General features: G+C 40.9%; 1 protein-coding gene across 7 annotated transcripts in view; it reads left to right on the forward strand.

Annotated features, from left to right (window-relative positions):
- Window positions 1-24,685, forward strand: part of dennd2b (DENN domain containing 2B) — a 546,808-nt gene that overhangs the window by 263,788 nt on the left and 258,335 nt on the right. For 6 of the 7 annotated variants that reach the window (XM_078549206.1, XM_078549209.1, XM_078549205.1 and 3 more), the window contains exon 2: window positions 19,088-19,192. In XM_078549206.1, coding sequence (XP_078405332.1) covers window positions 19,119-19,192 — 74 coding nt within the window. In that variant the 5' untranslated portion in view covers window positions 19,088-19,118. Of the gene's footprint in view, window positions 1-18,811; window positions 18,833-19,087; window positions 19,193-24,685 lie in introns of those variants that run through there. The other variant, XM_078549208.1, reaches the window with a different exon arrangement.

The raw sequence follows: 24,685 nt of genomic DNA on the forward strand, positions 1-24,685 counted from the left end.
GAGCCGGTACAGACACGATGGGCCGAATGGTTTCCTTCTGTGCTTTCCTTCTATGCTGTGACAATTCTGTGATTCTGTGACTAGAGAGCTGCAAATGTTATACTCTTGTTTTAAAAAAGGGTGTGAAGATAGGCCCAGCAACTGCAGACCAGTCAGTTTACCTCGGTAGTGGGAAAGCTTTTAGAAATGATAATACAAGACAAAATTAACAGTCATTTGGATAGGTGTAAATAAATGAAGTAATGCCAGCACGAGTTTGTTAAAGACAAATTGCATTTAACTAACTTGATTGAGTTTTTTGATGTGTTAGCAGAGAGGATTGCTGAGGGTAATGCTGTTGATGTGCTATACAAAAACTTCTAATAAGTGTTTAAGCGCTGCATAACAGTTTCTCAACAAAGTTAAAGCCCATGGAATAAGAGGGATAGTGGCTGCATGGATGAAGTTGACTGAGTTCCAGGGACTTCAGTTATGTGGATCGTTTGGAGAAGCTGGGGTTGATTTTCTTGGAGAAGAGAAGGTTAAGAGGAGATTTGATAGAGTTGTTCAATATCATGAGTGGTTTGGGCAGAGTAGATGGAGAGAAACTGCCCATGAGCGAAAGGATTGGGAACCAGAGGATGCCAATTTAAAATGAATGGCCGAAGAACTAAAGGCGACATGAGGAAAAACATTATTAAACAGTGAGTGGTTAGGATCTGGAATGCAATATCTGAGAGAATGTTGGAGGCAGATTCAACTGTGGCTTTGGAAAGGGAATTGGATAATTATATGAATAGAAAATATTTGCAGGACTGCATGGAAAAGGCAGGAGAGTGGGACTAGCTGAATTGTTCTTGTAGAGAGCTGGCATGGACACAGTGGGCTGAATGGCCTTCTGTGCTATAACCATTCTGTGATTCTGTATGCACTGAGTAAGGTTGGTAGTTGTTAACTATCTAAGTGATGCACATTTTCTGAAGAAGCAAGTTTGTTGGTGAGCCCTAATGATACACACTCTTGAACAAACACCTCCAATAGTGAGCATCCTTCTGTCACATTCCAAAGAAATGTTTTTGTTCAATGAACTGGTCCATCATTGAACCACCTCAAATCTCATACCCTCTTTCTCATAAAATCCACCACTCTGACCTCTCTGCTCTGGATCTGTGCCTCATTTTTTCAATTGCTGACTCCCTGTTCCATATTCTTGGCAACACTTCCAAGTAAGTTTGTGTGACCTGATTTCATAATTTACTCATATTTTTTGATTTAATGGCTCACACATGATTTTGAAACATCAAAAAATCAAAGACCTTATCAAACAAGGTACAAGCACAAATATGTCAAAATCTGACCTAATCACCAGTCCTGATAAATTGGCTGTAAAAATATTAGAAAGGCATTGCAGGCATCATTTAAATACTATTAAATTTAACGACTAATCCACAAACTCACGTATATACATGAGCCTAATAATTTTGTTATCATGACCCTATTACACAAGATTTGATGATAAGCTACAAAAGAAATCACAGCTAAAACTCTGATTTGCAATTTTATTTAACTGGACCCAGGTGTTAACTATGTTCAACCGATCGATTTTTGAATAAGTGGTTCTTATTCTTGCAACCCACTGAATGTATCCTGATGAGTTTGGGCTTGACAGTAAACGGCTGAGTAAAGAGCAACTCGTCTTTTAAGGGTTTTTATTCGCACTACCTAATCACAAAGAGTTCCCCCATCTTCTGCTGAGAGATTGCTTCTGCCATAGCTGTTTAGAGTTCAGAGTCCATCATAGGAAGAGAGGAAATTAGAATGAGGGCAAAGGAAGCAAGATCTGCCGGAAAATAAAAAGTAACTATCATGGGAAAGAAAAAGGGGAGAATGTATTAAAATAATAAATCAAGTTATTTGTTGTTAAGTTGTCAAAGGTGACAGATAATTAACAATCCAATTACACTACAGATTTCACACCGATGTGACCCAGGTTTGACTCTTATAGGTGAAAATTCTATACTGTAATTAAGAATATTACCGCCTGAATAAAATTTAGTTAGTGGATTGAGGCTAGTGACAGGAGGTCATCTGGGACTGACGGTACTTTGTGCGATTATATATATTGGCCAGTTGCAAATCAGCTGCCCGCTTTACATCTCTACCAAATCAGGACGGATGTAAATTGGGCTGGCGATTCGCTAGCAGCCATTTTACACAATCACATATAGTCACAATCTACTAATGCAGCAACTGTTTAACATTTAACCAAAGGCCCAAGGTGTTTCATCCAGAGGCTTAGCTTTCACGTTTACATTTTTGCAATTAGTTTTACATTCTACATAGAAGGTTCAGAGGGGAGGTGAAAAAGCAAATAAGAGAAGCAAAGTGGGAGTATGAAAAGAGACTGATAGGCAACATTAGAGGGAACCCCAAAGTCTTTTATAGGCATATAAATAGTTAAAGGGCAGTAAAAGGAGGAGTAGGGCCGATTAGGGACTAAAAGATGATTAACCAGTGGAGGACGGGCATAGCTGAGGTATTAAATTAATACTTTGCATCTGCCTTTATTAAGGAAGAAGATGCCCTGCATGTCATGGTGAAAGAGGACGTAATTCAGACACATGAAGAGTTTAAAACTGTTAAGGAGGAGGTATCGGACAGGTTTAAAATTGTAAGGCACTGGGACCGAATGAGATGCATCCAAGAATACTAAAAAAGTGAGAGCTGAAATTGGAAAGGCATTGGGAGGCATGGCCATAATTTTCCAGTCTTTTTTTAGACTTGGGTGATGCTAGAGGACTGGAGAATTGTAAATGTTACACCCTTGTTCAAAAAGGTGTGTAAAGATAAGTCCAGCACCCACAGACCAGTCAGTTTAACCTCAGTGGCGGGGAAGCTTCTAGAAACAATAAATCGGGTCAAAATTAATAGTCATATGGGCAAATGCAAGTTCATTAAGAAAAGCCAGATTTGTTAAGGGCTAATTGTGTTTTACTAACTTTCTGGAATTTTTTGATAAGATAGCAGGGAAGTGGGTAATGCTGTTGATGTGGTGTACATGGAATTCCAGAAGGCATTTGATAAACAACAAACTTAGAACATAAGAAATAGGAACAGGAGTAGACTAATCAGCCCCTTGAGCCTGCTCCACCATTCAATGAGATCATGGCTGATCTTGTGTTTCGATTTCCTCATTGCCATCTAGTCCCGATAACCTTGATTCCCTTGCCTAACAAGAATCTATCTACCTCTGTCTTAAAAATATTCAATGATCCCCACCTCCACCACCTTCTGAGGTAGAGAATTCCAAAGTTGCACAACCCTCAGAGAAACAAATTCTCCTCATCTCTGCCTTAAAAGGGCAACCCCTACTTTTAAAACAGTGCCTCCTAGCTCTGGACTCACCCACAAGAGGAAACATCCTTTCGATGTCCACCTTGTCAAGGCGTTCAGGATCTTGTATACTTTGATCAATCACCCCTCACTCTTCTAAACTCTAGTGGAAACAAGTCCAGCCTATCCAACCTCTCCTCATAAGACAATCCACTCATTCCAGGTATCAATCTTGTAAACCTCCTCTGAACCGCCTCCAATGCATTTACATCCTTCCTTAAATAAGAAGACCAAAACTGTACATAGTATTTGAGGTGTGGTCTCACCAATGCCCTGTATAACTGGAGCATAATATCCTTATTTTTATGTTCAATCCTTCTCGTAATAAAGGATAGTATTCCATTAGCCTTCTTAATCACTTGCTGTACCTGCATACTAACCTTTTTGTGACTCATGTACGAGAACACCTAGATCCCTCTGTGCCTCAGAATTATGCAGCCGTTCTCCATTTAAGTAATATTCTGCTTTTTTGTTCTTCCTGCCAAAGTGAACAACTTCACATTTTCCCACATTAAACTTAATTTGCCAGATCTTTACTCACTCACTCAACCTATCTATATCCATCTGCAACCTCCTTATGTTCTCTTCACAATGTACTTCCGTACCTATCTTTATGTCATCTGCAAATTTAGCTACCATGTCTTCACTCCCCTCATCTAAGTCATTGATGTAAATAGTAAAAAGTTGAGGCCCCAACCCAGGCCCCTGTGGGACTCCATTCATCACATCCTGCCAATCCGAAAAAGACCCATTCATGCATACTCTCAGCTTTCTGCCAGCCAGCCAATCTTCTATCCATGCTAATATGTTACCCCCTACACCATGTGCTTTTATTTTCCGTAATAACCTTTGGTGTGACACCTTATCAAATGCCTTCTGGAAATCCAAGTACAGTACGTCTATAGGCTCCCCTTTATCCACTGCACATGTTACTCCTTCAAAAAACTCCAGTAAATTAGTTAAACATGATTTTCCTTTCGTAAAACCATGCTGACTATTTCCAATCGCCTTGACCTCTTCTAAGTGCCCAGCTATAATCTCCTTAATGATCGATTCTAACAACTTCCCCATGGCAGACGTCAAGCTAACTGGCCTACAATCTCCTGTTTTCTGCCTTCCTCCCTTCTTGAATAGAAGGGATATGTTTGCTACTATCCAGTCTGATGGAAGCTTTCCAGGATCTAGTGAATTTTGGAAAATTAACACCAGCGCTACCTCATTAGCCGCCTCTTTTAAGACCCAATGACTTGTGAGCAAAATTGTAGCTGATGGATAAAAGGGACAGTGGCAACATGGATATGGAATTGGCTGAGTGACAGGAAACAGAGAGCAGTGGTAATGGATGTTTATCAGGCTGGAGGAAGGCTTGTAGTGGAGTTCTCCAGGGGTTGATGTTGTGACCCTTGATCTTTCTGAGATATTAATGACCTAGAACCTGGTGTACAGGGCGCAATTTCAAAATATGTGGTTGGTACAAAGCTTGGAAGCATTGTGAACTGTGAGGAGGATAGTGTTGAACTTCAAAAGGACCTAGACAAGTTGGTGGAATGCGCGGACAAGTGGCAAGTGAAATTCAATGCAGAGAAGTGTGAAATAATTCATTTTGGTTGGAAGAATGTGAAGAGTCAATGTAACATTATGAACAGGGGAGGGAGGCAAAACTGAACCCCTTTATTTCCTCGCCATTGTCTGTAAGCAGAGGTGTTTCCATTTTTGAATTCGGCTATGGCATGTTTCTCCAAACCTTCTGTTTGTGAGGTCAATTTTTAAAATGGCTCACAGAAAACTCTCTTGAGAGTGAAATCAGAAGTATAGCTTATTCACACATTCAAAACTCAGGGAATGGTTGCAACTTCATACACACACACAAGCACACAATAAGAAGATAGGAAAGAGGAGTTTTTACAACAATGAATAACTTAAAGAAAAAGCACCACAGATGTAGATATCACGCGATTGCCAGAAGTCCAGAAAGTCAGAGTCCAGTGAAAGTCCCTTTGCGGAGGAGCTGCAGTTCAGCTAGCTGAAACAGGATTTTGTAGAATTCCTTTGAAGTTGGTGGTAATGGAGTGGGATGAGGTTGGCACCCAAAGACTCGGTCTGCTCTGCAGGTGATGGCAGGAATCTTCCAGAGAAACAGGGTTCATTGGGACTTAGGCTTGATGCAGACTGTTGGTCAGCCTGGAGTCCTGCTTTGATGTTTGAAGGCTGGAGTTTACAAAGCAGACTGAGTTGCGGATCTCAAAATGTAATATTAAAGCTTTCCAAAGGCCAGAAGCTTAGGTCATGTGATGTGCCTCATGAATGAGTCAGTTTCAGGCTAACAAGAAGTTTCTATGCCTCTAGTCAAAATCCATTGTTTGCCTTAGGATGGTGGTATTTAGCACCTCTGGAGGTATAATGAGTTTCAATGGCTCCACCTTTGTTATAATCCAGACTAGAGAGACAAGTTGTCTACTGGTCCCTGGTTTCATTGATTGCAATGTGGCATCACAATGAGAGGTGTGTGATTCCACATGAATGAGGGTTGAGCTTTTTGTCTTGTAACTGCTGTTGGAAATTTCCAGAAACTATAGCCAACTTGTGAATCATGTGACCTGTAGCAGCCATCTTTTGGTTCAGCAAAGTCCACTTTTTAAATAAGCTAAAAGGCAAGGTTTAATTTAACAGTTTATGATCTCTTTCATTTCTTAGGTACGTGACAAAATAATGGGTACAATTTTAAAGTGGGTGCAGGAGCAGGAGAATCTGGATGTAAATGTGCATAAATCTCTGAAAGTGGCAGGACAAGTTCCGAGTGCAGTTAATAACGCATACTGCATCCTAGGCTTTATTATTAGCGGCATAGACTATAAAAGCAAGCAGATTATGTTAATCTTGTATAGAACACTAGTTTGGCTTCAACTGGAGTATTGCATCCAATTCTGGGTGTCACACTTTAGGAAAGATGTGAAGGCCTTAGAGAGAGCACAGAAAAGTTTCACAAGAATTGTCCAGGAGAGAAACTTCAGTTGTGTAGGTAAATTGGGGATGTTGAGACTATTTTCCTTGGAGAAGAGAAAGACAGAGTGGATAGGGAATAACTTCTCCCGTTGGTGGAAGGATCTAGAACGAGAGGGCACAGATTTAAGGTAATTGCCAAAAGAAGCAATGGAGGCACATGGAGAAACCTTTTCATGCAGTAGGTGGTTGGGCTCTGGAATGCACTGCCTAAGAGTGTGGTGGAGGCAGGTTCAATTGAGGCATTCAAGAGGGAATTGGACTATTTTCTGGAAAGGAAGAATGTGCAGGTCTGCGGGAAGAAGGCTGGGGAGTGGCGCACACCCTGGGCTGATTGGCCTCCTTCTGTGCTGTAACAATTCTGTTCTTCTCTGATTTCATTTTTCTCTTTCATCAATTCTTTATTTACATGAAATATCTTCATTTTAATACACAGAACTCTGTAATTCCTGGCCACACTGATAGGGAGCCAGCAGCCAATCTAAGCAGATATTAGCCTTGCGCTGTGCTACAATATAATTGCAAAAGGCACAAACAGCACGTGTTTGTTGTATTTGGCTATTATTGATGGAGAAAATCTTTTTGCAGAAAATCTTTTTGCAATACCTTAAAAAGATATAGTGGGTTGAAATTATATTGTGTGATATGAGTAATACATGCATTGAAACATTTGAATTAAATCCTTTTGCTCACTATTTTAACAAAAGCTTTGAATGGAACAGCACCACTGTTAAAATAATGGAACTTCACATGTGTATGAATTACAAATGTTGTGCAGTGATTTCAAACCAATGAATTATCACAGATATGAAATTCTCCAAAAATACACTATAGATTTATATCGCCAATATAGGAGAACAACCAAAGTTAAAGGGCAACACTGTTGTCTCCGCTGTCTATGTTGAGGTCATTGCCAAAGGATTAGTTTTAGCCATTCTTGCAGCCTCTTTCACATTGGTATCAGTTGTTGCACATTCTGGTAAGAGGAGGGAGATATTCAGTTGACTGTGGAGAATGAGTAAAACTAAAATAGAGGAATAAGATCTACTTTGAAAATTTGGAAAACATATAAACAGTCTCTGTAATTTGTGTTTTGATTGCAATCAGTCCAAGTTACCAAAAGAATTTGTTTGTGTTATGATTCTCATGACCTAATTATACAGTGGGAAGGGTTTTCATAATATTTACACTCAACATTCTGAACATGAAACCATACATTTACAATAAAGACTGCAAATGGAATTTATTTAATGACAACATATTCAACTCCTTTTGGGGTTTGGTCATTTCATATCCATGGGAAAAAGTAATCATCCTTTTATCTCAGAAGAGACTGCTATTTACAAGATTCTGAGACACAGATGTTCCAAGGTAGCTTTTCAGCAAGCTTGCCTGGTGGATCAAAGTTTCACTGAACCAGGCAAATTACTAACTTTATATCATAGTTTCCCGTAATGGTTCATCTCCAGTACTGGGCTGAATGTGTTTATTTTTCTCATCAGTTTGCCTAGCTGGGTAAAAATTTATATTAATGCATTACAATAGTGACTAAACTTCAAAAATATCTTATTGGTTATAAAGTGTGTTGGGCCGTCATGAGGCTTGAAAGGTGATGTATAAATGCAAGTCTTTCTTTGAATTAAAAAATGAATGGGTGTTTCTTCAGAAACTTATGCAATGTAACTTCGATTATATACCAGTCCATGGATGAAATGATTGAAACCTTAGATTCCGTATCTGATGGTCATGACAGTGATTGGCAATATGAATCTCATTATATTATTGTTGGTCCATTAGATGCAGTGTTTGATGATTTGTCGTACTCAAATCATGATAAACTGATGGCATCTGATCCACTCTCTTCATCCATCCAGACACAGCATTGCATTGAGCTCAGATAGAATGATGTTGCTGATCAGATCAGCATGCTCTCCAAGCTGAGTCAATTCCTTACTTTCATTTCAATTAGTGCCAATGTTTCTCAGCAATTTACTATTCCTTTAGTCATACCACCTTGCGCACGACTGCCATGAGATTTTGCTTGTTAAAATTAATAACAAATAATATACCAAATGCAGCTGAAAAACATTCAACAGTAATTGAAAGGGAAGTGGATGTAAACTTGAAAAGGAAAAAAAAATGCAGGGCTATAGGGAAAGAGAAGAGAATTGGACCTAGCTGGATAACTCTTTCAAACAGCTGGCAAAACTGAATGGCCTTCTATGCCATATGATTCTTTGAGTAATAGAATAAGAGGTGATGTAATGCAGGTGTCCTTTTAAAATTGTTGACTTGAAGAACTGAATTGCAGGTGGAGATATAATTGTTTAGCACGGAGGTTAAGAGAAATAAAATGAAAGTCTCCTCTCTGTGGCAGATGTAAGAGTCTTAGGAGAAAGGCGTTTGACCAGTCTCAATCCAGATCACCATGCACAGGAGTCCTTTATGCAATATTTTTACACATTATGCATGGAATGATAACCTTAAAGCCACTCCAGGGCACTTATTATTATACCACTAATGTCGATTATTTAGCACTAACATGGCAAATTTATTCAGGCAGATAAACAATTTCAGAGTAATCGATTGAGAGTAGAAATGTATCGTAAAAGACATTTTGTGGTTTTGACTAGAGTATTTAGAAGGTACAGTGTGGAGGTGAATATTACTATGCACCTATTTCTGCTGGTGCTAAAGTAATGTTTCATTCAAGGTCAACCTGACTAGCATAAAGTTTAGTGAGGAAACAAACACAGTGGCCGGGATCTTCCGGTTCCAGTCTGGAAAATTCAACCAGGGAAAGGTCCATTGCCTTTGAGGGGGGGGGGGGGGATTCCTGGCCAGTGGGTGGAATTTTAACCATGGGGTGCCATTCCTGACAGTAGAACAGGAAGTGGGCGGCACTTCCACTCTCTTGCCTTTAGCTGGTTCCCACGTGATGTCTTTTGCTCCAAAAGGAGCCCCTGTGGAATTGGTGACCTTATTGGGGCTTTCAGAGCAACTTAGGCCGGTTCTCAGCCGCTATGGCTTTTTAGGATGTTAAGGGAAGAATTTCCCAGGGAAGCCTGACACACTGCTTTGACTTGGGGTCCGGTAGATAGAAAGTCCATGAACAGCCTCCGGCTGGAATTTAAATGGCTGCTCTTAAAAGGATAGTATATTGAAGGAACTGGGTCCCACCTACATTTTGGGTGCCCCAGACAAAAATCTGGCTTTTCACCCTTTCCAGTCATAGAAGTTCTGGGGCCAATGACCCTAGTGAGCTGCTTCAACCAGTTAATTAGCCCCCCCCACCCCAGGCTTTAAGGGTTTCCTTCTTAAGAGAGAGACAAAGTAATAGGGGAGCTTTTGCTGTTTCAGCCATATAGTCATCACTGGCCTGCTCCTGACTTTTGTTATCACTGTGTGGGAAAAAGAAAATATTTCAGTTGCCAGTACTCTCCACTCCTCCCCCCCACCTTACCATATTAGACACATAAAAAGAAATGCATTTGTAATAATAGATTACTATGGGCAGAATTTTCGGGTCGGTGAGCGGGAGCAGGGCCTGCTCGCCGATGTGTAAAATGACGCGTGGTGATGTCGGGCAGGCGTCCCGACGTTACTGCGCGCCATTTAGATTTTCAGTTCGGCGGGCGCGCTGCCAACTCGGCTGTGCGCCCGCCGAACTGTCAAAGGCCTATTAAGGGCATTTAAAAACTAATTAAACCAATAAACTGAGCTGACCATCCAACCTTACGGTTGGCGGGCAGGCGAAGAGACCAGGCAGCCTTTGCATTTTACATGGAACCTCATCCATGGGCGGGATGAGGTTTCATGAAGTGTTTATAAATTGAATAAAAAATTTTTAAAAATTCATTGACATGTCCCAGCCCATGTGACACTGTCACTTGAGGGGACATGTTTCAAAATTTTTTCTTTCCTTTATTCAGCTTTTTAAAAAACTTAAACGAATCTGCCTGCGGCACCTCTGTGTATGAAAGAGCGCAGGCCCCAACTCAGGGAATTCCCCCCGCCCCACCCCCGCCCACACAGGGAGCGCTCCGCTTCCGGCCGAGCTTCATGATAGCTGATCAGGTTCGCGTCCGCCCCCGCACAACCCCCCCCGACGGGGGGAAATTTCTCCCCTATAGGTTACACCATTTTTTAAATCATTTGTGACAATGTATGACGCATGTCCTTTAAAATGTACTATAAAAACATTTAGAACATGCTCCTATGTTCTGTTGACCTTTCGAGCTCCAAGGGCTGTTCAGCATCATTGGGGAGTTTCCAGACAAGGGCCTGAATTTTTCGCTTGTCGGGTGCGCATGATCAGTGGGCCTGGGAGCGGACAGGAAATGGGCCCCTGGCTGCGATTTCACGCTGGATGGCTGATTAATGGCCAGTCAGCGTGAAACGTGCGCTGAGAAAGGCTCAGCACTGCCGGTGAGGGCAGGAAGAGGGTGGGTGCCGATGTCACCGCAGGTACTGGTGAGCGCTTCCACTGAGCTCCCTGAAGGCAGAAAGCTGCCTCAGGGGAGCTGCAGACCTCCACAGAATAAACAAAACAACAAAAATGCTGCAAAATATGTACATGCATCACAATCGAGCACCTGAAAGCATACCTCATAAAAAACAGTACCCAGATATCTCTTTCTATTTTATTTCCCCACGGAGATTTCATCCCGCCCTGGATCGAGGCTTGAGTAAAAATGTAAAGGCCGATTGGCCTGTCCGCCAACTGTAAAAGTGGACGTGCCATGAAAAATCGCTTTCAATTGCCTCCATAATAGGTTTAATTGCCTGTTTAATTGTCGGTGGGCGGCTTCCGACTGTCTTGCTGCGTGCGCCCGTTGAGCGAGATACCGTGCAAGCGCGTGATGAGTTGGGACGCTCACCCAATGTCACCTCGTGCTATTTCGCAGCTAGACGGATTGCGCATGCACCCACAGGGTGTAAAAATCTGGCCCAACTGTGTTCCCGGAGTAGGTTGCAAAAGCATATCTGAAATATTTCACTTAAAGTCTGAAACATTGGCACAAACAGAGATGCAATGTCTGTTGTAACTTGAATATTTACCATTTTCATTTTTTTTGGCTTAAATTTAAAATAAGTGGAGAAAAGATATTTGGAATAAAGTGAGGTCGATTTTCCCATTCTGACATTTGGCTATATTGGACTGCCTCATGTGGAAATACAAACTTTCCTCCACCATTTGCATTCCACTCCCAAACTAGACTACAGATTGGGAGTTTCAAGACAGTAGACATTTGCATGAACATACAAATATACGACCATACGAATTAGGAGCAGGAGAAGGCCACTTGGCCCCTCGAGTCGACTCCACCATTCAATAAAATTTTGGCTGATCTGATCAACTCCACATTTCCACCTATCTCCACCCACCTACCTTTCACCCCTTGCTGATTAAAAATATATCAGGCTCTGCCTTAAAAATATTCAAAGACTCTGCTTTTACTGCCTTTTGAGGAAGAGAGTTCCAAAGACTCATGACCCACTGCGAGAGAAAATTACTCCTCACCTCCATCTTAAATGGGCGACCCCTTATTTTTAAACAGTGACCCCCTACTTCTAGATTCTCCCACAAGAGGAAACGTCCTCTCCACATCCACCCTGTCAAGACACCTCAGGCTCTTATATGTTTTAATTAAGTCACCTCTTACTCTTCTAAACAGGTGTGAACAGGTGTGTGGTACTGGAAGATCACCTCTCTGCAGTTGTGAGGAGACTGGTGTTATAGCTCAAGTTGTTCATTTGAAGGAGTTCAGTAGACAACAGCGCTAACTTTTAGCCCACTCTACTAAATTTTTAGTTCTGTGGATCATTTGTGTGCAATTGATGAGGAAAAAAATGGCTTGATAAATGATATTTAATGTTGTATGAATCTTGGACTAGCCATATAAATACTGTGGCTACAAGAGCAGGTCAGAGGCTAGGGGTAGCTCATCAAGTAACTCACCTCCTGACTCCCCAAAACCTGTCCACCATCTACAAGGCACAAATCAGGAGTGTGATGGAATACTCTCCATTTGCCTGGATGAGTGCAGCTTCCACAACACTCAAGAAGCTTGACACCATCCAGGACAAAGCAGCCCGCTTGATTGGCACCACATCCACAAACATTCACTCCCTTCACCACCGACGCACAGTAGCAGCAGATGCACTGCAGGAATTCACCAAGGCTCCTTCAACAGCACCTTCCAAACCCACGACCACTATTATCTAGAAGGACAAGGGCAGCAGATAGTTGGGAATATCACCACCTGGAAGTTCCCCTCCAAGTCACTCACCATCCTGACTGAAATACATCGCTGTTTTTTCACTGTCGCTGGGTCAAAATCCTGGAACTCCTTTCCTAACAGCACTGTGGGTGTACCTACATCACATGGACTGCAGCGGTTCAAGAAGGCAGCTCACCACCACCTTCTCAAGGGCAACTAGGGATGGGCAATAAATGCTGGCCCAGCCAGCGAAGTCCACATCCCGTGAATGAATTTAAAAAAACAGATTTTAACTGACTAAATATTTACTCCTGAAGACCTTACCAGTGTTAAAACCCAAACAGCCAGGTGGCAAAGGATAGAATACAGGAGCCTAGTCTTTATTAACTTACAAACTAAGCACAGGTGAGTCCCCAATTAATATCCACCACCTGAATTCAATTAACACTCAATATACAATTAACAGCCAAGCATGCTACTAATCATTTTCACTGCTATACGTTGTTGATATGTATTAAATATCCACAAATTATACCAAAGAAAGAACCCTTCGTTGCCGTCACTGTGAATATATATGTGAACCAACAACTAATTTTGGAGTTTTATGTCACCTGGTACACCTTGATTTGCATAAAATTCCTTTGCATGATATTTGAACACCGTAGTTACCCTTGTGAAATAAATGGGTGATGACTGTGTCAAAATAGCACTGAAAGGTGTCTTATACAAACATGGTAAACAGTGCGCTACTAGAGAACATTGAAGTCCATGCTTATAATTTCATGAGTGAGAGAAAGTGGACCATTTAAGCTTTTTTATGTAGCCTTCAAGCTCCTTCAGTCATACTATTAAACTGTAATCTGAAGCATTAAAAAAAATCAGCATTTCAGCACTGCAGTATTTTACACAGCAGCAACATACTTTATTATATGTGACCCAAGGAATAATTGCTGCACTGATGAATGCTGGAAGTGTTTTGGGGAGCTTTTCAGCTTCAGGGATCTCAGAAACTTTACACTGGTGTTATCTTGTGTGCTGAAGGATAGCAGAAAATGCACTGTTCAGCTGAAGGGAATTAGAATAGCTTCAGATTCTGGTGAAAGGAAAGTTAAAGAAAAGCAAAATGTTACCAGAAATATCAAATAAAGCTCAGATAGTCCAGATCTAATATCCAGTTCTGCCAAGAGGAGGTTATGGGACATAATATGTGCACTGTTATGAAACAGGGAACTTGTTATGAAACGGGGAACTGACATGCATTAAGAAAATATTTCAAAATATTGTCATCAAATGAGATGTGTCTTGCATTAACGTAACCCATAGGCCCAATAAATGTGCTGTTTGCAATCCTCAAACGCATTGCTGTGAAAAGGGTGATGAAGGTATTACCTCTTATGAATACAGTATAGTGCCTGTCACTCGTTTGATATGTGTATGCATTGCAGACTAACTAATGTGGTTCTTGTACCTGGGGTGGCTTGGTAGAGTTTCTAATATGAAAACTTGATGAAATAAAAGCAAAATACTGTGGATGTTGAAATCTTAATGCTTCGGTAATCCTGACCTCTAAAGGAAGATCCATCCTTGCTCAGATGTTGATTGCAGATCATCCTGCAGCAGATCTGTGTAACAGCCTATTTTGGGAAATGGAGGTGGCAAAGAAAGGCCTATACATGTGTAGGTACATGTGGAGGGATATACAAACTTGGTTTCCCAGGTAATGAAGGGTAAAGATTCAACAGACCAAGTGTCATTGCAGCTGCGTTGGGCACTCCTTGTGAACTCCTCTTGCTTATTTCAAGCATGTTTGGAACTCAGCAATAAGTGTTCATGTTCACTACCTTCTATTGTGACTTTTAAATGGCAGCAGAAACCAGGAATCCTGAAAGACAACATTATTAGGGGAAAAAAAACCAAAATGCAAAAATAGCACCATTCCCATCAAGACAACGAATGATTGAGGTAAGTTGCAGCAAAATTGCCCCAGTCATTACACAATAAGCTGTTGTGTTGCAGAATGCACTGTCTAAAGAAGCAGATTCAATAATCACTTCCAAAAGAGAACTGAATAAATGCTTGAAGGGGAAGAATTTGCAGGGCTATGGGGAAAGAGCAGGGAAATGACACTCATTGGACAGATCTTTCAAATAGCTGGCTGCGGCTCATGGGGCTGAAAGACCCCCTTCTGTGCTGTATCGTTCTATAATTAAGTGAATAACACAGATTTCATACTGCTAAGACAGTCACATACCTCTGTTCACAAAACGTACACAATAAACCGCTCAATTCTTGTACTTGTTATTCATGATGCCAAACAGCATTGAATACACTCTCATCCAATGTATGTTGTTTCATATACACTATTCAACAAGAGAAGCCATATTAGTACATCAGGTTATCTCAGTGTTGATTTTAGATTGTTTGTTACTGTTTCATCAGTCTAAGTTGTCAAGCTCAATCTATCACTGTACTGTCATACTGGTGAGGGGAGCAGTTGCTTCAGTAGAATTACTTTCAGATAACCCATCACTTAAATTCATATTGTAAGAGTTTTTAACTTTGTGTCCAAAGATCAGATATTTCTTGAACTTATGCAAAGGATAAAGTTGTACAAATTATAATTAATTTGCTGTTTGATTTGTTCCAATGTCCCCATTCCAATCTCAGTTTTATACTTACTGACACCATCCCTCTTCTTGGCAACAGTCTAAGATTAAGCCAGTTTGTTGGCAACTTTGGCATCACATCTGATCCCGAGATGAACTTCTGACCTCATTTGTGCCATCATTAAGACTGCCTATTTACACTCCATAAGATCACTCAATTTCATCCTTTTCTTAGCTCGTCTACTGCTGAAACCTTCTTTCATGGTCTTTGTTAACTGTAGACTTGAGTGTTTCAATGCACTCCTGGCTGGTCTCTCACATTCTACCCTCCGTAAACTTGAGGTCTTACAAATGTTTGCCGCTTGTGTCTCAACTTGCAGCAAGTCCCGTTTCCCAGCACCCTTGTGCTCACTGACCTGCATAGGCCAAGCAATGTCTTGATTTTAAAATTCTCATCTTTGTTTTCAAGTCCCTCTATAGCCTTGCAGCTCCCTATCTCTGTAACCTCCTCCAGCTCCACAACCCTCCGAAATATCTGCATACCTCCAATTTTGGCCTCTTGTGTATTCTCAATTATAATTGCTCCACCATTGGTGGTTGTGCCTTTGGAATTCCCTGCCCACACCTCTCAGCCTCGCTATCTCACTTTCTTCCTTTAAGACACTCCTTAAAACATACCTCTTTTACCAACCTTTTGATCACCTGACCCAATATCTTGTTATGTGGTTTGGTATCATACTTTGTTTTATTGCCAAAAAAAGAGACATGCTGTTGAAGCTTTTCATCTTGCACTCATCAGGACAGATTGGCAAGAATACCAGTTGGAAAGGGAACAATAATTTATACTGCATAACGAGAGAGTGCTGATTGGTTGGCAAATGGACTCTGAGTCCCTGGTGCATTCCCCATGGTAACGCCGCTACCTATCAGGGTCCACTTGTCAACCAATCAGCACTCTCTTCTCAATCAGTATAAATTGTTGTTCCCTTTACAGTTGGTTCCCTTTACAACTACATTTTTATAGTTGAATTTGAGGTGGATTTTCATTTTCAGAAGAATGATCTTTGATCTCGTGATTTGCCTCTATTTGCTCAGCTGTTTTTCCTCCTGTCCCCAGTTTCTCACTGACTGACACTTGGTGATTGAACAAGGAGATTAAATAAATCCAGATAAAATATTACACAAATGTTTAACTTTGTGCTGAATTATCATGGGCCTGAATTTTTCGATCGTTGGGCGCGCGCAGTCAGCAGGCCTGGGAGCGGACGGGAAACGGGCCTCTGACCGCGATTTCATGCTGGCTGGCCAATTAACGGTCAGCCAGCATGAAATGTGCGCTGAGAAAGGCTCAGCCCTGCCGGTGGGGGCAGGAAGAGGGTGGGCGCTGACGTCACCACGGGTGCTGGTGAGCGCTTCCAGTGAGCTCGCTGAAGGCAGACAGCTGCCTCAGGGGAGCTGCAGACCTCCACAGAATAAGCGAAATAACAAAAATGTTACAAAATATGTCCATGCAGCACAATCAAGCATCTGAAAGCATATCTTATAAAAAACCAGTACCCAGATATCTCTCTTTATTTTATTTCCCCACGGAGATTTCATCCCGCCCCGGATCGAGGTTTGAGCAAAAATGTAAAGGCCGCCTGGCTGATTGGCCCGTCTGCCAACCGCAAAAATGGACGGGCCATGAAAAATCGCTTTCAATTACCTCCTTAATGAGCTTAATTGCCCGCTTAATTGTTGGCGGGCACATTTCCGACTGCTGTGCAAGCCCACTGAGCGAGATAGTGCGCGATGACGTCGGGACGCTCGCCAAACTTAATCTTGTGCTATTTTGCGGCTGGACTGGTCGGCTGCATGCCCGCCCGTGGGTCATAAAATTCTGGCCATGGTTCGTGGATTAATGACAATGCAAAAATCCTGTGGCTTGCATGCGCCTCTTTGTGGGGGTTTTAAGTCATTTTTAAAATAAGTCCAATCCCCTTTGCTTTTCTCAAAAAATTATCAATAATATAACCTACTTTTTTACAAATACTATTTTCCTCCAGGAGACCAGCTGAGAATCACTGAAACTCATTTGAGTGAAGGCCCTTAGGCATGAACCCATGACCAGAGAATTAGAATCCATTTTCTTAACAAATTGGTCACATAGGAAATGTGTAGACTTCCACCAGCTACAGATTTACCTGTATCCAAGTGGGTGTTCTAAGGTTGGTTTAATTCATGAAAGAATGACAGCCCCTTAGAGCTGTTTGCATTTTTGTAAAGTTCTAAACAAAATACAATACTTGTTTTAGAAGGCATTCTTGAGATTATGCTAGTCAGTTGATGAGTGATAGAAAGAAGTTGCTTTGTACTGATGCTGTAGTGTAAACTCCCCTGTTTCTAAATATGAGAGAGTATAAAGCAGTGTGTTGGTGTTTCAACACAATGGGAAGAATTTTCCCCCGTTGGGGGGAAAGTGCAGGAGCGGGTGCGTGCAGGCGTGCCTCCAATTGGCGCCCTCGATCGGGGGTGCGCCACCATATTACGTGCGCTATGAAGCGCTATGCGCCCCCTGTGCGGGCAGGGGGGATTCCCTCAGCTGGGAATGCACTCATCTCCTTGAGGCTAAGTGCTGCCTCAGGGAGATCGGTGCCAAATTCAAAAATGGTCAATGCACAAAATTAAAATTTCCCTGATGTCCCCTCATGTGACACTGTCACATGAGTTGGGACATGTCCAACACTTTCATGCAAACTTTTATTGAATTTTTAAAAACCTGCGTGAAACCTCATACCGCCCAGGGATGAGGTTTCCTGCTTTTTCTGAAGCCGGCCAGGGCTCCCGGAACCTTAAGGTTGGACGGGCAGGTCCATTAACTAGTTCAATTACTTTTTAAATGGCCTCAATCGGCCGTTGACAGGTCTACGGGTGCGCAGCTGATTCGGCTGCGCCCCCACTGACCTGAAAATCGAAATAACTCAGGGTGACGTCGGGAGTTCCGCCCAACGTCATCCCGCGTCATTTTACGCGTCAGCGAGCAGGCCCCGCCCCCCACTCGCCGACCTCAATATCCTGGTCATTGTGTCACAAGGTAGTAGGTTATGATTTCAGGCCAACAGTTTCCACATGGAGAAGATCTCATTTTATTTGTGCAGGTGAATTGAGTCCAAGCAGACACCATTGGAGAAAAGAGAAGGACCCATGAGGGATTCATCCCAGACCATTCATTTCACATTGTATGAATCAATAACATGTAATAAAAGGGGTTTCTTGGTCAGGCAATGGCATTAGAGCAAGTTAAGTGTTAAGCACTAAATAGTGAGGAACTTTAAAAAATTCAACTGCACAATTTATTTTGCTTCTGTGCATTTGATGCAATTGATTGAATGTTGCTTTGAACTTCTGAGTTGCAATTGCTTCATGACTGTGGTTGCAACATTCTGTCTCTATCAACCTTGGAGATCAGTTTACCAAACACACACTTAGCAATGGCAGGTTCGTTGCATGGAGAAAATAATCAATGGGTCAGCTGTAAAATCTTTTCAGCATCCACGGATCCCTTTACAAATATATTCACTGTGGGTAGGTGCCAAATTTTGTCTGGTTACACTCCTGTGAAGCGACGTGGCATGTTATACCATGTTGAAGGTGCTGTACAAATTCTAGTTGTTTTTGATTTTTGTTTGAAATATTAGTACAGCTAACAGCAATTCATATGTACCAATTGTTATTCAATACATTTACATCCATGGTCATAATTTCTAGCTGATGGAAGATGATTTGTCAAATGGGACAATTTTGTCTCCATCACAACAAACAGGTTTCAATTTAGTGACTCATGTTGGTGATGATCCTTTATTATCCAGTGAGTTTAGGTTAATGAAATGTCACTTTCCTCTGCAGGTGACCAGGGATACTGAGGGGATAGGTAAGGATGACTGCCAACAAGAATGCCAGCGCCAATCACACAGCTGGAGCAACTAAAGCAGCTCGTGACACAAGCACCAGGTGGGTGATGTGTTCCAGACTGTTACCTCAGCTTCTTAAATTTCCTTACCTTGAGCTCCTTATTCAATCCCATAAGGGAAAGTTCTGCAAAGTTTTGCACTGCCCCTGCAAAATGTTCCAGGGAACTGCCAGAATACCTGTCTGACTTTACAGCCTATATTCTTTGTACTTGATTAGTTGCTTGCCATAGCATTGTATTTTCATGACCCCAGTAGCTCAGGACCATGGCCATTTTGCAGGTGGAATCTAATGATTCCCCAATAAAAGTTAACTGGAACACGCAACATTTTCTGAAAACGGCATCAGGATGGAAATGGTGCTGTAATCACCATCTGAATAAATATAGCCACAAAATACAAACACAGGGAGGCAAGGTCCAAAACTACAGGAACAGCCAGTACTATGAAAACTGCAAATTCCAGAGTAGCCACAACAAAATGAAATACAAAGAGACAAAGTGATAATTGAAGAAGAATTATCAGAGCTTTCCTTGAAATGCAGAAAATAAGACAGATAGTAAACAACAGCAGTGACTTCACTTGTAAATTGTCCGTACAAATCAGCCATACGCAAAACTGGCTACATAACAGCAGGTTTTTTTGATACAAGTCAGAAAATAAATGATTGATAAAGTAGGGTAGAATTCTTCACCTACGTATAGGGTTGCCACCTACCTGGACTTCAGTAAGCTGCATGTAAATTTCTAAAATATGTATCACACAGTGTCTTATTTTGAAAAATAAATCAATTTTTGACACTTGCTTCTCTGTTTTAGATTTTAACAAATTTCAGTGGCAGCAAAGTAAATATCAGACTAAAAGCCATGACCCTTAGTTCTACCCTCATCCTGTTCACTGTCTACTCTTTACCTGGCAACCTCTGCGTTAAAGAGGACGTTGTTAGTTTTGAATATGGCAGAAGCCACTGAAGTTTAAAAACAAAAGCTGCTTGATAAATCTATAGAGGAACCACAAACAACTGAGAAAATAAACCAATAGAAACAGGTGATGACCTTTCAGAGACATTAAGGTTGGCATATACTCCTGCAATTTCTGATCAAATTACTTTGGGTTACCGTTAAGTTAAAGTCTGGAATGAGGGAAGTAAAAGAAAGACACAGAACAGCGTGAAGAGAGAACAACGGCACTAAAGGTACAAAAACTAGGTTTTTGGAATACTCAACACAAAAGACACAATAGCAGAACATAGCTATCGAATGTGGTCAGACCAAAACATAAACAAGCATATAAGGATCAGAGAAATATTTAATTTTCGCAGGAAGCCAAAACAGTGACCAACAGGAAAAAAAAGACAAACTAATCAATTTATGTAGGAAGAAGCAGACCAAAATGGTAGAAACATGGAGAATAATGCCCTTGGTTGCACATACAGAACAGACTCATCAAAAGTAACAGTAGATCTCAAACAGTTAATAATTAATCATGTGAACCTTGAGATGAGATAAAAGTTGAGAACAGTTTATTGTTTCTTCTTAGAATACATACAGTGAGGTTCAGGGGATTGGTCTTACTCTATTTGAACCCCCTTCTCTAAACAGCTGCAGTCATGGTAGTTTATGTGAATGCCTGTGCACAATATGTAGTTGACACGTGATAATTAGGGGAACGGAATTATTGCAGCAAGTGATTTGTTAATGTACATCTGCTCAGAAGCAGGAATTTTCACTGCCTCGGGGACTTCTTGTGTGAAATTGCAGTATTCAGGCAGAAAATTGAGTTACACACAGTTAAGTGTAGAAATATGCAGGTTTTGTTGTGCTATACCAAATTACTCGCTTAGTGATAATTTCCACACGGGGAGACTAACAATGGTAACACAATTGCTGCAAGTTTAATGCTTGGTATTCACAGATGGTTACCAGAAAAGATGCAATCAGTGTAAAATAATAAACTAAAACAAAAACAAAAATACCTGGAAAAACTCAACAGGTCTGGCAGCATCTGCGGATAGGAGCATAGTTAATGTTTCGAGTCCAAATGACCCTTCAACAGAACTAAGTAAAAATAGAAGAGCAGTGAAATATAAGCTGGTTTAAGAGGTGGGGGGTGGGGGGTGGGACAAGAAGAGCTGGATAGAGGGCCAGTGATAGGTGGAGATAACCAAAAGATGTCACAGACAAAAGGACAAAGAGGTGTTGAAGGTGGTGATATTATCTAAAGGAATGTGCTAATTAAGGGTAGAAAGCAGGACGAGCAAGGTACAGATACCCTAGTGGGGATGGGGTGGGGGGAAGGGATCGAAATAAGCTAAAAGGTAGAGATAAAACAATGGATGGAAATACACTTAAAAATAATGGAAGTAGGTGGGAAAAGAAAAATCTATACAAATTATTGGAAAAAAACAAAAAGGAGGGGGAAAATTGGAAAGGAGGTGGGGATGGAGGAGAGAGTTCATGATCTAAAATTGTTGAACTCAATATTCAGTCCAGAAGGCTGTAAAGTGCCTAGTCGGAAGATGAGGTGCTGTTCCTCCAGTTTGCGTTGAGCTTCACTGGAACAATGCAGCAAGCCAAGGACGGACATGTGGGCATGAGAGCAGGGTGGAGTGTTGAAATGGCAAGCGAACTGGAAGTCTGGGTAATACTTGCGGACAGACCGAAGGTGTTCTGCAAAGCGGTCACCCAGTCTGCATTTGGTCTCTCTAATGTAGAAGAAACCGCATTGGGAGCAAATAATAAACTGTTAGGGTATATTGCAATGGTAACCTGAATAAGGCAGCATAGGCAGTTCCTTTTAAACAATAGATCATAAAATAGAAATATCAGTATGTGCAAGTTAACAAACATTTAGCAGGTAAGTTCATTTCATTCCACCAAATGATACTAGACAAAGGTTTTCTCATAAAGCAATATACTCTGCATGACATTTATTACTGAAAAAGAGAGAATTTGCATATTATAGAGGTCTTTCTAGCATGATATATCTAAGTGCTTCACAGACAATTAATTACTTTTGAAGTGTAGTCACCGTTGTTAGTAGCTAAAGCATCCAATTTGCATTTAATGTTCCTCAACTAGCAAATGAGGTAAAGGACTAGGTAATTTGTTTTGGTGGCATTGGTTGATCCGGATAGCAAAACAAATGCCCTGTTTGTTTTTAAACAGGATATTTTATACCTGCTTGAACAGGTGGGTGAACATGGGGACATGCTTTAACATCTCAATTTCAAGGTAGCATCCTGGAGAAAACAACACTTCCTCACTATTGAACTGTAGTGTTCAAACCCTGCAGTAGGTCTTGAATCCATGACACTTTAAACTCAAGACTTAAGAATGCTACCATTGAGCCAAGCTGCCATCTAAACTGAATTGAAAGGTCAAGTCCCATAGTGGAGGACATGACCAAAGTTGAAAAGGGTGGGAAAGATTAAAGTTGAAGACTATTTAGTGTGTCTTAGAATGTATACAGTGAGATTCAGATTCAGCCTTACTCTTTTTGAAGTCTTTCAATCTAAAATCCTTCACTGAAAATATTACAAATAAGCAGATATTCACAAATCAGTCTATAATATTTAAATTCATTTTCAAAATGTTTTAAGTGGCCCAAAGGAAAGCTCCGAGTCAGCCAGTGATTGGTACCTGATGGTTTAACCTTGTTCCCGGTGACTTGTTGGCTGAATGTGTGTTTAATATTCTATTAATATTAGTTAGAGGTTAGTTGATTCAATGATTGGAAAAAGTCTGTTTAAATCTGTGTCCCAAATTTAAATTTAAGGCAGTTTGATAAGGGCAATCGTCTCCTTGGCAATAAGGATCCGATATATTATCCATAACATGCAGTTAAATGGCCAGTCATCGTTAGAAGCACCAAGGTGTGGTTAATGTGCAGAATTGTGAAAAATGCTTTTTTGATCCTCAGATTAATACTGGTACAGAATAAAGAGAAGTTTTTCCACTTACCTAGGTCTGATGAGTTGAACAATCCATTCTGTAGCATTGCAGAATTAACAACCCAAACCTTAATGGACACAAAAGATCACTAAAAAGATTCTGGGGCTCCAATTCTTGACTGAGGGGTAGTGATCCTTGCAATTCAGCTGTACAACAGTCAAGTGTTGGTATGTGTACTGTGATTCAGAATAATTTATTTCTATACTAACTTATTTGATACAGTGCGGGCAATCATCCATTATCACTTAAGCAGAGCTTAATTTAGGTTACTGTCTTTTGTATTGTTCAAATCACACCATTTAAACTGGTACATCTTAATGTCATCTGATATATTGCATGTTTTTTTTAAATAGGGTTTATGCCAAACAGAGGTCAGTGTGTGTGAATTCAGTACATTGACCCAAATCAGAATGGGCATTCCATTTATTTCTAAAAGATGAATTAACTTTAAGGACCTGTGTTGTCAGGAATGCCTTACTCATGAGGAAGAAATTGTCCTTGAGCAACATGCAGGATGTAAGGTCACAACTGCTTATGGAAATACCTGTAAAGTTGCAACCATGAGGGTAGAGCCAGCCATATTCTGATTGTAAGATCATTTTGGCTGGTTTCAGCAATGGAAACTTATTCCAAATACTTTCTGAAAGAATGTTGTGCTACTGAAGATATTCACAAAATTGTTTGTTGTAAAATGGAGATGAACTCAAGTTGTCTGGCCGCAGCATTGTGGTTACTACAGGCAGCCAAAAACTTGGATTCTGAATGCTTGTCAAGGCCTTCAGAGGTCCATGTAAGCTTCCCAATGTCTGACCTTTATTGGCTAAGTATACCCTTGTTTTGTGTTTCCCCAGCAACTTCTTGTATTGGTAAAACTTGAGACTCCTCAGTTTGGTTCCTACTTTGTTAGCCAGTCTTTTTAGTACACATGTAACCATTACGAATGTTTAGCTGTTACAGCCCTGAATAAAGACACCGCTTCCTGTGTCAAAGTATTTTTCACTGATCTAAGGCACATTTGCACCACTATCTGGCATGAATTAAAACTTTGCTCAGACCCAGAAATAAAACAAAATCTATAGCAGATATTGGGAACCTTAAATAATGAGATGGTAATTCAATTGAAGGTTCAAATGCTGCCATAGGATCTGACATTATAACCTTTGACTTACTGAGATACCGGTCATGTTTCTCTTTTTTTTCCCTGACTCCCCCTGCACACCCCACAACATATAATAGCGCAAATTTAAATTTTTAATGCAAACCAGTTTTCTTAATTTTGTGGGGGGTGCGGCTGGATTCCCACCACCATCAAAGGAATACGTGCTGGGAGACAATTATTGTCAGAATTGACTCAAACGTTGATGATAAGGTGTGTGTTGTAGGACTTTTACGTGCCAACGCACTGACCATTTGTAAAAGTTGAGACATTCTCCCAAAAGCTGAAAACAAGCAGGTACATGAGCTTTGGAATATAAAGCAGTAGTTATACTGACCATTCCTTTACTTATATCAGGTTAATAAACTTAAGTATATGAAAGGCTGAAGGAAAAAATCCAAATGGTGAAACCACGAGATCGCAGTTG

The sequence above is a fragment of the Cetorhinus maximus genome, chromosome 9 (assembly GCF_964194155.1).
Source record: "Cetorhinus maximus chromosome 9, sCetMax3.hap1.1, whole genome shotgun sequence".
In the NCBI taxonomy this organism is placed as follows: Eukaryota; Metazoa; Chordata; class Chondrichthyes; order Lamniformes; family Cetorhinidae; genus Cetorhinus; species Cetorhinus maximus.